Below are 18,521 nucleotides of genomic sequence, written 5' to 3' on the forward strand. Positions count from 1 at the left end.
AAGTACTGCAAAGTAAATTTTTAGATATGAGAAAAAAAGCAAAATGTGCTAGTCTCAATGGACTACTTTTGCTCAATGTATACTTCTTACATCTTCCTGTTGTTCTCAAAAAATATCAATGCAAAATGATCCGTGATTTCTCTAACAATTTATCTCTAGCTTTACGGCTATCAACATTTTTGTTATTTTTGTCATGATCTAGTTTAGGATTAAGTTGGGGATGCCAAACATCAATGTTTCGGTTTTATTGTCATAACAACTATGTTGAAACAATTTGTAGTCTCTTATTGGTTTAAACTTAGATTTTATGCGGTTTTTACCTAATTTGGTATCAAGAGGATTAATGGAATGCCAAAAACAAATTTTCAACTATTTATGCATTTGTGTTGAATATAAGATATTCTCAGAATTACAAATATCATTAAATTTACTTTGTTCACAAAAGTCACCACCCTTATCCCAAGGCTTCATCTTGTGATTAGCAAACACACTCCAAAATGCCAACGTGAAATGTAAACTCCAAAATGGGATATTGGAAGGGTGTTATATACAGGGAATAAGATTACCTGGCTGTGGAAAGGTTGATTGATAATACCTAGGATTTCTATTGACTTGACTCATTAATATCTGAATCTATTGGTGTTTTAGGTGTTATTTCCCCTGATTTGAAATTTTTAAAAAATATAAAAAATGAAAAACTATTTGGTTTTCAGCTGAATATCAAACCCCATTTATCAGGCTAATTTGTTTTAAATTGAATGTTAGTTATCTCCCTTCCGTTATATGTTATCATTAATACCAGAGTCAATATCTATCTATATCAAAATGAGGTGAAACTTCACTCAAATTATAAAGGACACAATTTTTCATAATTTCATGTTTTCCGCTTACATGATGAAACAGTATCTGCAATTCACAGGATGACACCCCTCCTATTTTCAAACATGAAATGGATTTTTGAACTGGTCATTGAATCAGTAATATTGATTTTTGTGGTAAGTATTGATGAATAGAGTTAAAAAGCTGAAACAAATGAACATAATTGATACAAGTATGAGCTTTCAGAAAAAATCACGAACAGATACCATCACTGATCATTTTTACAGAAATTTACATTTTTCACGCAAATCTTGTTAATCAGGGTTAAACTAATGAAGAGAAAGGTTACACTAAAATGGTTATGTTTTCTCATCATCTTGGTGCAGTATGTTGTGATCAGTTGCTGCAGTTGACTTGGCAGATTGTACCAAAAACATAACCTAAAAATACTGAAACCTACAGGTGTGTTGGATAGTAGGAAGTGACCTGAGAAATATGTTTTATCACAAAATTTTCAAGAGATATAGTACTTAAGTTTGTCATTTTAATACCGTATTCGATCCAATAAGTGCCCAGGGCGCTTAAAAATTACAATTAAGGGCAGGTGAGGGAAGGGGGGGGGGGGGGGGGGGCGCTTATTAGAGACCATCTTAGATGTAAAAGAAACACATTCAGTGCTAAAAAATCTGCCTCCACCAAGAACTTTCCGTCTCATTTTTGAGGTTTTTTGTAAAGAGGTTTTCAATTCCGCGAATTCGCTTCCTATCTATACCGTACTGCTTTGATGCTTTGCTGTTTCCCCATTCCTTGGCAAGCTCCACAACTTTTAACTTGAAAGAAATTTCATATGACTTGATTTGGCCCTCTTTGTGAGATTGTGATGTATCTGTGGTCGCTATAATTTCAGTGTCAACCTCTATGTAACAAGGTGCACTCTGTCTTTATGTGCTTGTTGATAAATGTTTCAGAACATCTTAACATGATGACACGAAAGGGAATTTGTTTATGACAGAGAACATTTCTGATTGTTATCTAACTATATACATACTGAATATTTACTCTGGCAGTCATGAAATATAAACATATACATAATGTATGTGGCATATTGTCTTTGTTATACTTTTAACTTTGATGATATGTATTTATGCATTATTTTATATCTGTTTGACAATATCTATTGTTTTCATGATTGCATGTGTTCTGCATTTGTTTCTTAGTACAAATTACTGCCCACACGTATTGAACGCATTGAACATAAGAGGTATTTTGCGATTGCATAATAAGCATTGTTAATGTAAAGTAAAATTTATTCAAAATTGACAAATAAATCTTTAAAATCATAGTGTTAAATATTTTCAGGATTGTCTTTTTCAGAGCATTACGGTCTTATGATGGGCCCTTACCTTCATTCCCAATTGAAATTATTTCATATTTAAGACTAATTCCAAAAGTTGAAGTTTGCCCCTGAAAAGTTCCTTCCCAAAATGAGGAAACAATAAAATGTCCAATTCCTAATCAGTGAAAAAAGCCTTGATATTTATTTTCAAGTGGCCAACAGGACATGAAATTTCCTCTCTTTCTTTGTATAAAAAGATTATTAAACATAATGTACACACATTACTACTCAATATTTTGGCTGTATAAGTGAATTTTGATCTTTTATGGAATATAAACATTATTGTTACTGATTGGATCCTTGAATTGCTTTTTTTGTAGGAGCAAGTGTGACAAAGTACATGGCCAAGATCGAAGAAATGAAAAAAAGTAAGTACAATAAAATACATCATCAACTTATGATATCTCAGAATATTTGGTAATGTCAATAGAATAAAAATTCTTATAACACAACCAGTACATCATTTGAATGTGACATTTCGGTGACTACACGGTCACCTTCATCAGACAAATGACCCTTGTGGAGCGTACTAACACTGACGTACGTAGTGTACGAGATCTACACGGTCACCTTATATCAGACAAATGGCCAGTGTGGAGCGTACTAACACTGATGTACGTAGTGTACGAGATCTACACAGTCACCTTATATCAGACAAATGGCCAGTGTGGAGCGTACTAACACTGACGTACATAGTGTACGAGATCTACACGGTCACCTCCATCAGACAAATGACTAGTGTGGAGTGTACCAACACTGACGTAGGTAGTGTACAAGATCTACACTGTCACCTTCATCAGACAAATGGCTAGTGTGGAGCGTACTAACACTGACGTAGGTAGTGTACGAGATCTACACGGTCCCTCCATCAGACAAATGACTAGTGTGGAGCGTACTAACACTGACGTAGGTAGTGTATGAGATCTACACGGTCACCTCCATCAGACAAATGACTAGTGTTGAGCATACCAACACTGACGTAGGTAGTGTACGAGATCTACAGGGTCACCTCAATCAGACAAATGATTAGTGTGGAGTGTACTAGCACTGACGTACGTAGTGTACGAGATCTTCACGGTCCCTCCATCAGACAAATGACTAGTGTGGAGTGTACTAGCACTGACGTAGGTAATGTACGAGATCTACACGGTCACCTTCATCAGACAAATGGCCAGTGTGAAGCGTACTAACACTGACGTAGGTAGTGTACAAGATCTACACTGTCCCTCCATCAGACAAATGACTAGTGTGGAGTGTACTAGCACTGACGTACAAAGTATACAAGATGGTAAGGAATCAACCAACATTTTCTGTTGCACTATAATCCTTAGTTAACCTAAGATCGAAAATAGTGTGACGAGATGGTTAACAGAATTTAAATGAAAAAATATATTATGTGGTTATTATTACAATGCTTTGTAGTTGATTGTACGCTCCACACTGGTCATTTGTCAGATGAATGTGATCATGTAGTCATCAAAACGTCACACACCAATTTTCTACTGGCTGTAGTATAAGAACTACTGTTCTATCACCCTATGAGAGTCTGCCACATGATGGTAATTTCTGATGAAATGATGTTTTGAGTTTCCTGTTGACTGTTAAAACATCATATCTCTTGGATATTTACAATATCTGTAGTTTAATTTCTGTACTTTTGATAAAATTATCAATGTTCACTGGAATACACAATATTTATTGATGATTATCAGTAACCAACTATACCAACTTATCCAATAATTCATTTAACAATTTGAACAATACAGAGTACTGGAATACGATGTGACCACAATACAAACATCCTGTGTAGTGTTTACAATACATAAATGAATATGATGTGGCCACAATACAAACATCCTGTGTAGTGTTTACAATACAGAAATGAATATGATGTGGCCACAATACAAACATCCTGTGTAGTGTTTACAATACAGAAATGAATATGATGTGGCCACAATACAAACATCCTGTGTAGTGTTTACAATACAGAAATGAATATGATGTGGCCACAATACAAACATCCTGTGTAGTGTTTACAATACATAAATGAATATGATGTGGCCACAATACAAACATCCTGTGTAGTGTTTACAATACAGAAATGAATATGATGTGGCCACAATACAAACATCCTGTGTAGTGTTTTCAATACAGAAATGAATATGATGTGGCCACAATACAAACATCCTGTGAAGTGTTTACAATACATAAATGAATATGATGTGGCCACAATACAAACATCCTGTGTAGTGTTTACCATACAGAAATGAATATGACGTGACACTTTGTTATACTTAGAGGATTATGCAGTATACTACTGATAGACATATGGTTCACACCACATTAACAAAACATCATGTCATCTTCATCTCAAGAATGAGAGAATGATTTGTTAAATCAATATCAAGAAAATGTTTGATGGATGACCTCAAAGTCAATGGTAACCGGTCACATGACAAACAATTTGATGACAAATGACTGATACTCATACAAGAGGTTAGAAATGGCAGTACAACTACAGGTAGAATCTGCAATAGATTGTTACTTAATATCAAGGGACATAAGTCTTTCTGTCTTTGCCACATTCACTATTGCTCAATGTATGAATAGGGACACAACTCTTTCTATATTTGCCACATCACAATTTGTAATGGAAGGGACATAACTCCTGTTAGTCTATGTCTAGGTAAAGATACACATGTAGTGAAGACATGCTTTCAGATTGTAGAGTACATGACGTATAAAAAGTGGATAGTTACTGTGTAACTGAAGCTATTCATAGCATCCTGATAACTTCACCCCAAATAAAGGAGAAGAGTTGAAGTGATAGACATTGAAATATGAACCATCTATACAAACTTATGATTGACAAGTGTATTTCTTATCCTTATGAAGTTTTTATTGGCATATTTTCAAGGTTTCTTTTACAGAATTCACAAACGAGATAATTTTCATTACATACTTCAAATATTTACGTAAATCTTCTCTATCATCTGAACATGCAGTTATCTGTTGAGCCCTCAGGTATCTTGAAATCCTGACAGGCCTAAACTTTGGTTTGATTCATACGATATTAACTTTTTAATGTTCTATAGATAAAGTAAAAAATTATTATCAAAATGGCAAATGAAAAGATGTATTGGCTATTTCAGATCAACTCGGCTTTGACCAAGTCTGCTTCTGAATGAAAAATTACCCACGTTTAAATTGGAGTAGTTGTAATAGACTAGTACTTCAAAACTGTTAGGCCTTAGGTATCTTATAATAGGTTGTAGTTGCTATTTCTTGAGAAATACTATACTGTAGCAGAGAAGGGGTCATGCTTAAATTCAACATATCAACGGTATGGTTAGTTTCACTTGATTGATAAAGGTGTCTTTACTGAAACAATGTTGATCAATACTGTAAAATTAGAGTTGTTGAAAATAAATTTTCATACATTTTAATTACAGGTGATGAAACTAGATAACCATATAGTATAACTACCAGTGATAAAAATAAATTGCTATACAGTAGAATTACAGGTGATAAAATAGAGTTCTGTACAGTAGAATTACAGGTGATAAAATAGAGGTTCTGTACAGTAGAATTGCAGGTGATAAAATAGAGGTTCTGTACAGTAGAATTACAGGTGATAAAATAGAGTTCTGTACAGTAGAATTACAGGTGATAAAATAGAGGTTCTGTACAGTAGAATTACAGGTGATAAAATAGAGGTTCTGTACAGTAGAATTACAGGTGATAAAATAGAGGTTCCGTACAGTAGAATTGCAGGTGATAAAATAGAGGTTCTGTACAGTAGAATTACAGGTGATAAAATAGAGTTCTGTACAGTAGAATTACAGGTGATAAAATAGAGGTTCTGTACAGTAGAATTACAGGTGATAAAATAGAGGTTCTGTACAGTAGAATTACAGGTGATAAAATAGAGTTCTGTACAGTAGAATTACAGGTGATAAAATAGAGGTTCTGTACAGTAGAATTACAGGTGATAAAATAGAGTTCTGTACAGTAGAATTACAGGTGATAAAATAGAGTTCTGTACAGTAGAATTACAGGTGATAAAACAGAGTTCTGTACAGTAGAATTACAGGTGGTAAAATAGAGTTCTGTACAGTAGAATTACAGGTGATAAAATAGAGGTTCTGTACAGTAGAATTAAAGGTGATAAAATAGAGGTTCTGTACAGTAGAATTACAGGTGATAAAATAGAGGTTCTGTACAGTAGAATTACAGGTGATAAAACAGAGTTCAGTACTGTAGAATTACAGGTGATAAAATAGAGTTCTGTACAGTAGAATTACAGGTGATAAAATAGAGTTCTGTACAGTAGAATTACAGGTGATAAAATAGAGGTTCTGTACAGTAGAATTACAGGTGATAAAATAGAGGTTCTGTACAGTAGAATTACAGGTGATAAAATAGAGTTCTGTACAGTATAATTACAGGTGATAAAATAGAGGTTCTGTACAGTAGAATTACAGGTGATAAAATAGAGTTCTGTACAGTAGAATTGCAGGTGATAAAATAGAGTTCTGTACAGTAGAATTACAGGTGATAAAATAGAGTTCTGTACAGTAGAATTACAGGTGATAAAATAGAGTTCTGTACAGTAGAATTACAGGTGATAAAACTTTGAAAGAATATGTGAAAAAAATGAATTTTTGTAGATGTTTTGTTTCAAAGTTATGTATTCATGCCAATTAAAAAAATGTAGAGGGGGTGGTTGCAATCTTGATATAAATATTAATGTCTTATGTAACAGTTGTTGCACAGTATTGTGTTGTCTCTGTATAGAAAATATATGAATGGCCTTTCAACAGTAGATTAGGTTCTATAAGTTTAGAGACAAATGGTGTATTTAACAAAAAGCACTGCTGTGGTGTAACCTTATTATACAAACCAGTTAGCACACGTTACTGTTATAGAGTACCTGACAACCTATTTCAGTAACTTTTACTTTAAATATCTAATAATGGATTAATGAGTTCATTATTACTGGTAATACTCTGTACCTGACTGGGAGATTAGTGTCGTTAATCTTCATTCTTTTCCCGCCAGAACCTCAACATGTACAAAGGCCATTAGTTAAGAATAGAGTTATACATTTAGAAACAATCTAATTGTTAGGGGATTTGATGTCCCTGAAAACTTAACACAGCAGTGTATACACACCTATCTTATATTGTGTATTGGAGTGATTTGTTATATTGGACTTTTGTATATCATGATCTGGAAATATATCAAAATTACAACACCAGTGTTCATATTTTACTGTTGTTTAATTTTTCTGGGTGATTGTCTCCATTTAGGATAGTCCACAGTTTCTTTAAATTTTCTTTCATGTTAAATGTCTGTTGGGTATTTTATATGATGCTTTCTTTGATGGCTGCAAGTATGGTGAAATTAAATCACCTACAAATATGACTGAATACTGTATAATCATTAGTGTTTATGGCAGGTTTATTTTATCCATGAAATCAAATGTACACAAATAGTGATTCTTTTGGAAAACCACAAAAATTGAACTCCACAAAGGTATGATGTTACAGTATACCACAATATGAGGAAACAGCTTAAGATATAGAAATCAGTGGAAGCTGCATTCATTGGTACGTTGAACTTGACAACCGTCACCTGTTACAAACACTGTAATGTAAATAATTGACAACATCAATCCTTCAATGGTAATTTATCAACATAAATTGTGATAAAGACTTTGAAACAGGTACCATACACGCAAATAGTATATATAGACTGTGTATTAGTATTGACTGAGGGATGAATAATCACAACTGTAAAGGATTTAAAGAAAATGTCTCTTATGTGAAAAGATGCATTGGTGATTTCAGTGACTTTTATGTGTATACATTGTCACATTCATATCAAAAGTGGTGTATTTTTGAACATAATCGAGAGTGATTAAGTTTCAATAACCGCATTAGTTTTTATACCACTCTACAAATAGTACATTACATTTCCACATATCCTGCAGGAGTCTACTTATGTTATTGAATATCTTAACATATAAGTATAAAGAATGAGCTTAAGAGATAATCCATCACACTGTATTTACACCACAGAGAGATTTACACCAGAGACGAATGTCTAAGTGTTTTCCTTCTTTAAATCAGGACACACCTTTATCTTTTTTTTTTGCCGATTAATACTTTGAAACATTTTAAAAGCATTTAAAAGCCATATCTTATATTTAAATTAGATATAAAAAGCCAGCAGGACCTTTAGCTCATTACTTTCTATTGATATGGCTACATCATACCTGTTGGTAGATTAGACCTGCTTACCTTGGCCAGTGTGTATTGACATACAGGTATACAGGTAGCTGTGTTGTTCACAGACTCTGACAACCTTCTAGTAACACAACATTTCACCATTTGTCTAAGTTCCTTTCATGATTACATCAAAGCGAAACTATGATTTAGTCAGTTTCCCAAATCAGATCCAAAAGTGTGATCTTGGTTTGTTTCTGCATGTCTTTACATTGTATTGTGTCCCATCCAGTAATTGCTTTAATACAAACTGATTAGTGGATATCCCATACAGTGTGTACTGGGTGGCTGGTGTGGCCTTCCTGGATACAGGCTCCAGCGAAAATCTTTAACCAAGCTGGTATGGAGGAGATATATCCGTGGGTTATTGGAAACTGTTGTGCATTTTCATCTCCTTGCTAAATATCAAGATAAATTACGTCATTAAAACAACGAAATGCCCAAAAAAGGCAATCCATCGTTCTACAACTCGAGTTATATGACTCCAAGGAAAGCCCCTCCAAGGCCGAAACTTTTCAAAGAGGATCGCTACAAACTTACAGAAATATTGAGAGAAGCAGAGAAAGGTTTGTATTCTTCTGATTACAAAAATACTGTTATTTCATATGAAAACCATCCTAAATGTGTTTTGAGTATACCTATTATCAGAAAAAATGGTTATTAGTAAATCATTAGTATACGCTGGTTTCTGTTTAGTTCAAACACATGCAGAACTACAACAGTACTTGGGTCTTGTTTAGATATTTGGTTTTGAATAAAAGACCTTAAATTACTTGTGTTTGGGTGTTTGGGATGGAAAGCTAAATATTTGTTTTACATAGTGGTTTTAGATATTAGGTTTTGAATGGAAGACCTTAAATTACTTGTGTTTGGGTGTTTTGGATGGAAGGCTAAATAATTGTGTTACATAGTTGTGTTAGATATTTGGTTTTGAATGGAAGACCTTAAATCACTTGTGTTTGGGTGTTTGGGATGGAAGGCTAAATATTTGTGTTATAGTTATGTTAGATGTTTGGTTTGCCAAATAAAAGACTGAAGGTTATATTTGGACCACTGGGGTGTGGGATGGAAGGCTATTTCATATATGTTTGGGTGTTTTTGGTGTGAAACGAGTTCTCTTATCATATTCAATTTTGGTGATTTAGGGAATTTGAGAAAAGGCAGTATACCAGTACTTAGGGTTGGAAATTTGGAGTACGAGATGGAAGGCTATATATGTAGGTTTGAGGTATGAGAAAGAAGGCTATATATGTAGGTATGAGATAGAAGGCTATATATGAAGGTTTGAGGTATGAGATAGAAGGCTGTATATGTAGGTATGAGATAGAAGGCTATATATGTAGGTTTGGGGTATGAGATAGAAGGCTGTATATGTAGGTATGAGATAGAAGGCTATATATGTAGGTTTAGGGTATGAGATAGAAGGCTATATATGTAGGTTTGGGGTATGAGATAGAAGACTATATATGTAGGTTTGGGGTATGAGATAGAAGGCTATATATGTAGGTTTGAGGTATGAGATAGAAGACTATATATGTAGTTTGGGGTATGAGATAGAAGGCTATATATGTAGGTTTGGGGAATGAGATAGAAGATTGTATATGTAGATATGAGATAGAAGGCTCTATATGTAGGTTGGGGGTATGAGATAGAAGGCTATATATGTAGATTTGAGGTAGGAGATAGAAGGCTATATATGTAGGTTTAGGGTATGAGATAGAAGACTATGTATGTAGGTATGAGATAGAAGGCTATATATGTAGGTTTGGGGTATGAGATAGAAGGCTATATATGTAGGTTTGGGGTATGAGATAGAAGGCGTATATGTAGGTATGAGATAGAAGGCTATATATGTAGGTTGGGGGTATGAGATAGAAGGCTATATATGTAGATTTGAGGTAGGAGATAGAAGGCTATATATGTAGGTTTAGGGTATGAGATAGAAGACTATGTATGTAGGTATGAGATAGAAGGCTATATATGTAGGTTTGGGGTATGAGATAGAAGGCTATATATGTAGGTTTAGGGTATGAGATAGAAGACTATATATGTAGGTTTGGGGTATGAGATAGAAGGCTATATATGTAGGTTGGGGGTATGAGATAGAAGGCTATATATGTAGATTTGAGGTAGGAGATAGAAGGCTATATATGTAGGTTTAGGGTATGAGATAGAAGACTATGTATGTAGGTATGAGATAGAAGGCTATATATGTAGGTTTGGGGTATGAGATAGAAGGCTATATATGTAGGTTTAGGGTATGAGATAGAAGACTATATATGTAGGTATGAGATAGAAGGCTGTATATTTATACCTTGTTTGTTTGGTGTGTAGTTGATTAGTTTCTGTAGAGATGACTTGTGTTTGGTGTATGGATGAAATGCAATATGATTTTATTTGAGGTGTTGATAACATATAACTTTTGATAGGTATGGTATGGTTTGATATGTTGGATGTCAGGTAGTTGTTGGTGACATGATGTGTTTTGTAGTCAATGGCTGTAATCAATACAATTCCTGAAGCTAGGTATATATGGATTTCCCCTTGGGCTGAGAATGTGTAAATAATTGATTTTAAATTTATCAGCAGCTTCCGGTGTAACGACTATATACTCTATAAACTTTCATTACCGCCTAATCAAATTCAATTTCCTCAACTCTTTTTTAATTACTTATTATTACTAGTAACACTTGGTGATGACTGATTTTGATAAACATATCTGTATTCCATTCATCTGGTGTATGATTTGATGTTTGGAAGTTACTGCATTATATTGATCAAGAAATTTGTTAAAAAATCAGCTGGAAGATGTAGAAAATGCATTTTGCAGAACTACAATTCAGTACATTAAGTTTAATGAATGTTACTTGATGAACAAATTGGTTTCTGATGTACATGAAAACACACCTAAAAGGAATTTTAGATTTAGTAGAATTAATATAGATTAATAGATGGTGGGCTATTCAAAACACTCTGTCGTCCATAAACAATTTTTGTTATCACTATTTCTTGAGAAGTACCGAATGGATCTTTCTCAAATTGCATGTGTAGGTTTCCCTTGCTACCTAGTTGTGCATGTTTGATTTTAGGACTGATAAAATATACAAATGGCCAACAGCAGCCATCTTGGAATTCATCTTTTAAAGTTTGTTATGGCAATTTCTTGACAACTGCTCAATAGATCTTTTCTCAAATTTCCTATATAGGTTCCTTTTGGTCCCTAGTTATGCCCATCTAGTTTTGGGTCTGATCAGAGAAACAAAATAGCTGAAAGGTGGCCATCTTGGATTTTGACTTCGAAAGTTTGTTGTTACTATTTCTTGAGAACTGCTCTATAGATCTTTCTCAAATATCATGTATAAGTTCCTTTAGGTCCCTATTTGTGCCTGTGTGAGTTTGGGACTGATCAGAAAAACAAAAATGGCAATTAGGTGGCCATCTTGGATTTTGCTTAGTAAAGATTGTTAATGCTTTTTCTTAAGAAGTACTGAATGGATGTCTCTCGAATTCCCCATTGGTCTTTCCTTGTGCTCTTTTGATTTGGGGACTGATCAGAAGAAACAAAATGGCTTCCAGGCAGGCATTTTTGATTGGCAAGTAAAGATTATCATTGCTATTTCTGGAAAGGAATGTTCAAATGTCTTTCATTTGGAGCAAAAACAGAGAAGAGAAGAAAAAAGAAGGGAGAAGATTGAATTTTCAAAGAGCAAATAAAGATCAAACAATGATGGGTGCCAAGATCCCTCTGGGATCTCTTGTTAATTTTACATGTGAAGTGTTTAAAAGTTTAGTAAATTGTTTTTTAAAAAAAAATTGCACTTGCCATATACTAACAAATGCTACTTAACGTAGAATTTGATCGTGATGAAGCATAAAAGGGTACAGGTATATTTCTGATCCCTAGAAAACCTTTAGATTTGTTTTCACATCAGGATCATGTTGTTAACAACAGCTGTACCACCATAACTGTTGAGATTGATTAAGTTAAAAAAAAATATTCTCATTTCTTTTAGAGATTGATTGAAATGAACATATATACTGTAAGTAATTGCTTCTTTATTGGCTCAGAGTCAACATAACAGTAAAAAGTGGACACCAAATTGTGACAGGTAGTCAATATAAGTTTGAAATTGAACTGTTTAACATGAAGTGTGTAAAGTTAATATAAGTGGTGTCCTGTGTTTTGGACCACAGTTTGTGCAAGCATGTGAAGGTTTTTTCGAACGGTGACTGGTTTCATTCTCTCTCATAATTGGAGGGCTTACATGTTTTGTTTTTAATCCCATTCATCTCATTCCTGTCATCAACCACTTGCAGTAATAACACTTTCTCCAAAGTGAGCCCAAGGTACTTTGGGGAGAAATTTGTCAATCAAATCAGAAAAGTTGGACAGGTGAAATAGAATTTGATAATAGTGTTGTTACTGTTATGTTTATACTTAAACATGTACAGTAACTTCAGGTCAGGTTTCCCTGGATCTTACACCAGACATTAGATATACTGATGGATACATAGATGTCAGGATCTTAAAATTTGATTAGAATTTAAACCAGTCATTCCGGTTGTTTAAAATATGTGATATTTAATTTAGGTCATCAAACCATAAGGGTCAAGGTGACCTAAAAATGAATGTTTTGTCCGTCATTGCGTGCTGTCCAATGAGTATCTTGTTGAAATGCTAAAGCAACTTCCTTTCAATAACTGAAATGCTCAGGATGATGATATTTGGCCTGTATTATGCTAGGATGTAGGGCTACCAATTTTGTTAATATGAATGACATTGACCCACTTTCAAGGTCATAGGCATCAAATCTGTGAAGATGTTTAATGACTTCTTCTCAAGAACCAAAAGACCCAGGGTGCCGATATTTCACCGACCGTCAAAGGGGTCAAATGTGTTGAAATACTTAAAGCATCTTCTTCTTAATATTCGAAAGGTCAAGGGTCTTGATATTGGGCCTGCAGCTTGCTTTTTCAACAAGCAATACATCCACAGTAATAGCAATTGTGAGGTGCATGTATAAATATGATTTCAAGTTTGCAGAAATGGTATTGATGACCCAATAATGTCTTCTGTGTAAGCTGATATAGGTCTTTATAGTGAGATGATCGTTAAGGTCCATGTGGCCTCTTGTTCTGTTATAGATGTGCTGAGACAGTCAAATTGATATTCTTAGTGCTGCTTTTTTTAAAGTCCTTGTTTATCCAGTGCTAAAAGTTTAACTCTAACCAAGCTTTGAGCAGCTGGGGTCTTTCTGTCCCAAAATGTAGTATGTCTGGTATAGGAGATTGAGAAATGTGGTCAATTACAACCATAATTAGGTGGAACTAGAAATAGAAGTATAAATCTTCTATATTTTATCTATGATTTAATTACTTAACTGGACATGCATGGTCATCATGTTTCATTCTGGACATAAACTTGATTCATATATTGAACTTTTGATGATGAAATATATAGATCTAACAATGGTTGGGGCCAGAGATCTTGTGTCATGGTGTCTATAATGTTTTTAAGATACATCAAATGTGCACACAATAAAACAAATACAGATTAACTAAAACAAATAAAACTGGTGGAAAAAAGTAAAATTCATATGTTATCATATGTCTTAAGACTTTTTATATGCTAAGGATAACAAAACAGAATACAACATGCATTATCATAATTGTTGAATGATATTATTATGGTATATCAGACTTTCTCTTTATGGAAATTACAGTTTGACTAAAAAGACTACAAACTTCAAAGTCTATTATTATCATCATGTGTGATATGATTCCTGAACCGAAACACCACTTTCTTTGTTTATCAGGTTACAAATATTTCTATAATGGGTATGTCAACATTGAGTGGTTAACCTCAATTAAAATATATTGATTTATTTTTGGTTATTAATAAAAAACAGAACTCAGCTGTGTAGCAACCTGTGGGACTGATTTGTGTACTGGTGCCATTTTATTGATCTACAGGTACGTTTGTAAACATAATGTTGACAGTCTCTCAAAGAAGGAAAACAATTCCATTCACTTACTATACAAAGTCCTGCTTCCTTTGTTTAGAAAAGAAGAAATTTGTACGCACTATGATAAACATTTTTAGCAGTCTAACAGTTAAACAAATCTGTCGATATTCCTCCAGCAACAAAGCCAATTCAGATTGAATTGGTTACTTAAACAATGTTCTAAAGACGGCATTGTTACATATGGTCCAGCTTGCAGGAGCGGTTTTAAAACTTTTGAATGGTGCAGTCTGTAGTCAGAGACATTTTTTACAGAGTCACATTAAGAGAGAATTTTACAATTAAGTTTAGCAGTTGTTAAGAAATTAAAAGTGTCCATCATTATGTCGCGGGGAAGTCTGACCAGTACTGATGCAGTAAGTGATTCCAGACACAATACCAACACCAGCTGGTACCGGTTTGATCCAATCTGTCAGCCTAATCTTCTCTATCTTAATACCATCCAGAAGAAGGCACATTCTGTAATGATCAAAGGCGCTCTGGAGCGTAAGTTTTGATAAAAAAGGCACATTCTGTAATGATCAAAGGAACTCTAGATCGTAAGTTTTTATTGCAGCTTACTTGAAAAAATTTTTGATTTAGAACCATCTCTCTTCAGGATGGTACTTTGTGTTTGAAAGTGTTTTTAATTCTTCCTTCCACTTCTTTACATACAGGATGTTTTTTGTGGAGATTTTGCCTCATATTTCTCAGATATATTTTAGAGCTGACTGTTAAAGAATTGTAAAATCCTATATTGTCAGAGCAAAATCTATGTATTTATGTATCATACACATAAAAAGTACATGTAAAATCAAGGACTGAATAATTGTCTATATATTTACTAGTTATTGATCAAGTGGAAGGAGATTAATTATATCTGTGTATACAACTACTGTAATTAGAACAGTGATACCTGCATGTTGTATACAGGTACCTAGAACAGTGATACCTGTATGTTGTATACATCTACCTGTAATTAGAACAGTGATACCTGTGTGCTGTATACAGCTACCTAGAACAGTGATACCTGTGTGTTGTATACATCTACCTGTAATTAGAACAGTGATACCTGTGTGTTGTATACAGCTACCTGTAATTAGAACAGTGATACCTGTGTGTTGTATACATCTACCTGTAATTAGAACAGTGATACCTGTGTGTTGTATACATCTACCTGTAATTAGAACAGTGATACCTGTGTGTTGTATACATCTACCTGTAATTAGAACAGTGATACCTGTATGTTGTATACATCTACCTGTAATTAGAACAGTGATACCTGTGTGTTGTATACATCTACCTGTAATTAGAACAGTGATACCTGTGTGTTGTATACAGCTACCTAGAACAGTGATACCTGTGTGTTGTATACATCTACCTGTAATTAGAACAGTGATACCTGTGTGCTGTATACAGCTACCTAGAACAGTGATACCTGTGTGTTGTATACATCTACCTGTAATTAGAACAGTGATACCTGTGTGTTGTATACATCTACCTGTAATTAGAACAGTGATACCTGTGTGCTGTATACAGCTACCTAGAACAGTGATACCTGTGTGTTGTATACATCTACCTGTAATTAGAACAGTGATACCTGTGTGTTGTATACAGCTACCTGTAATTAGAACAGTGATACCTGTGTGTTGTATACAGCTACCTAGAACAGTGATACCTGCATGTTGTATACAGGTACCTAGAACAGTGATACCTGTATGTTGTATACATCTACCTGTAATTAGAACAGTGATACCTGTGTGCTGTATACATCTACCTGTAATTAGAACAGTGATACCTGTGTGTTGTATACATCTACCTGTAATTAGAACAGTGATACCTGTATGTTGTATACATCTACCTGTAATTAGAACAGTGATACCTGTGTGCTGTATACATCTACCTGTAATTAGAACAGTGATACCTGTGTGCTGTATACATCTACCTGTAATTAGAACAGTGATACCTGTGTGTTGTATACATCTACCTGTAATTAGAACAGTGATACCTGTGTGTTGTATACATCTACCTGTAATTAGAACAGTGATACATGTGTGTTGTATACATCTACCTGTAATTAGAACAGTGATACCTGTGTGTTGTATACAGCTCCCTGTAATTAGAACAGTGATACCTGTGTGTTGTATACATCTACCTGTAATTAGAACAGTGATACCTGTGTGTTGTATACAGCTACCTAGAACAGTGATACCTGTGTGTTGTATACATCTACCTGTAATTAGAACAGTGATACCTGTGTGTTGTATACATCTACCTGTAATTAGAACAGTGATACCTGTATGTTGTATACATCTACCTGTAATTAGAACAGTGATACCTGTGTGTTGTATACAGCTACCTAGAACAGTGATACCTGTGTGTTGTATACATCTACCTGTAATTAGAACAGTGATACCTGTGTGTTGTATACAGCTACCTAGAACAGTGATACCTGTGTGTTGTATACATCTACCTGTAATTAGAACAGTGATACCTGTGTGCTGTATACAGCTACCTAGAACAGTGATACCTGTGTGTTGTATACATCTACCTGTAATTAGAACAGTGATACCTGTGTGCTGTATACAGCTACCTAGAACAGTGATACCTGTGTGTTGTATACATCTACCTGTAATTAGAACAGTGATACCTGTGTGCTGTATACATCTACCTGTAATTAGAACAGTGATACCTGTGTGTTGTATACAGCTACCTAGAACAGTGATACCTGTGTGTTGTATACATCTACCTGTAATTAGAACAGTGATACCTGTGTGTTGTATACATCTACCTGTAATTAGAACAGTGATACCTGTGTGTTGTATACATCTACCTGTAATTAGAACAGTGATACCTGTGTTATATATAACTACCTGTAATTAGAACAGTGATATCTGTGTGTTGTATACAGCTACCTGTAATTAGAACAGTGATACCTGTGTGTTGTATACAGGTACCTGTAATTAGAACAGTGATACATGTATGTTGTATACAGCTCCCTGTAATTAGAACAGTGATACCTGTGTGTTGTATACATCTACCTGTAATTAGAACAGTGATACCTGTGTGTTGTATACATCTACCTGTAATTAGAACAGTGATACCTGTGTGTTGTATACATCTACCTGTAATTAGAACAGTGATACCTGTGTGTTGTATACATCTACCTGTAATTAGAACAGTGATACCTGTGTGTTGTATACATCTACCTGTAATTAGAACAGTGATACCTGTGTGCTGTATACATCTACCTGTAATTAGAACAGTGATACCTGTGTGTTGTATACAGCTACCTAGAACAGTGATACCTGTGTGTTGTATACATCTACCTGTAATTAGAACAGTGATACCTGTGTGCTGTATACAGCTACCTGTAATTAGAACAGTGATACCTGTGTGTTGTATACATCTACCTGTAATTAGAACAGTGATACCTGTGTGTTGTATACATCTACCTGTAATTAGAACAGTGATACCTGTGTGTTGTATACAGCTACCTAGAACAGTGATACCTGTGTGTTGTATACATCTACCTGTAATTAGAACAGTGATACCTGTGTGTTGTATACAGCTACCTAGAACAGTGATACCTGTGTGTTGTATACATCTACCTGTAATTAGAACAGTGATACCTGTGTGTTGTATACAGCTACCTGTAATTAGGACAGTGATACCTGTGTGTTGTATACAGCTACCTGTAATTAGAACAGTGATACCTGTGTGTTGTATACATCTACCTGTAATTAGAACAGTGATACCTGTGTGTTGTATACATCTACCTGTAATTAGAACAGTGATACCTGTGTGTTGTATACATCTACCTGTAATTAGAACAGTGATACCTGTGTGTTGTATACATCTACCTGTAATTAGAACAGTGATACCTGTGTGTTGTATACATCTACCTGTAATTAGAACAGTGATACCTGTGTGTTGTATACAGCTACCTGTAATTAGAACAGTGATACCTGTGTTATATACAACTACCTGTAATTAGAACAGTGATACCTGTGT

The 18,521-nt window shown here is 34.4% G+C and overlaps 1 protein-coding gene across 1 annotated transcript in view; it reads left to right on the forward strand.

Moving 5' to 3' along the window:
• LOC132549633 (centrosomal protein of 41 kDa B-like) overlaps positions 1–18,521 on the forward strand; it is a 37,682-nt gene that overhangs the window by 5,635 nt on the left and 13,526 nt on the right. Inside the window, exon 3 of the mRNA XM_060213581.1 lies at positions 2,536–2,583. Within this exon, the coding sequence (XP_060069564.1) occupies positions 2,536–2,583 (48 nt within the window). The remainder of the gene's footprint in view (positions 1–2,535; positions 2,584–18,521) is intronic.

The sequence above is a fragment of the Ylistrum balloti genome, unplaced genomic scaffold (assembly GCF_031769215.1).
Source record: "Ylistrum balloti isolate Yb309-2 unplaced genomic scaffold, AGI_CSIRO_Ybal_v1 Utg370070, whole genome shotgun sequence".
Lineage (NCBI taxonomy): Eukaryota > Metazoa > Mollusca > Bivalvia > Pectinida > Pectinidae > Ylistrum > Ylistrum balloti.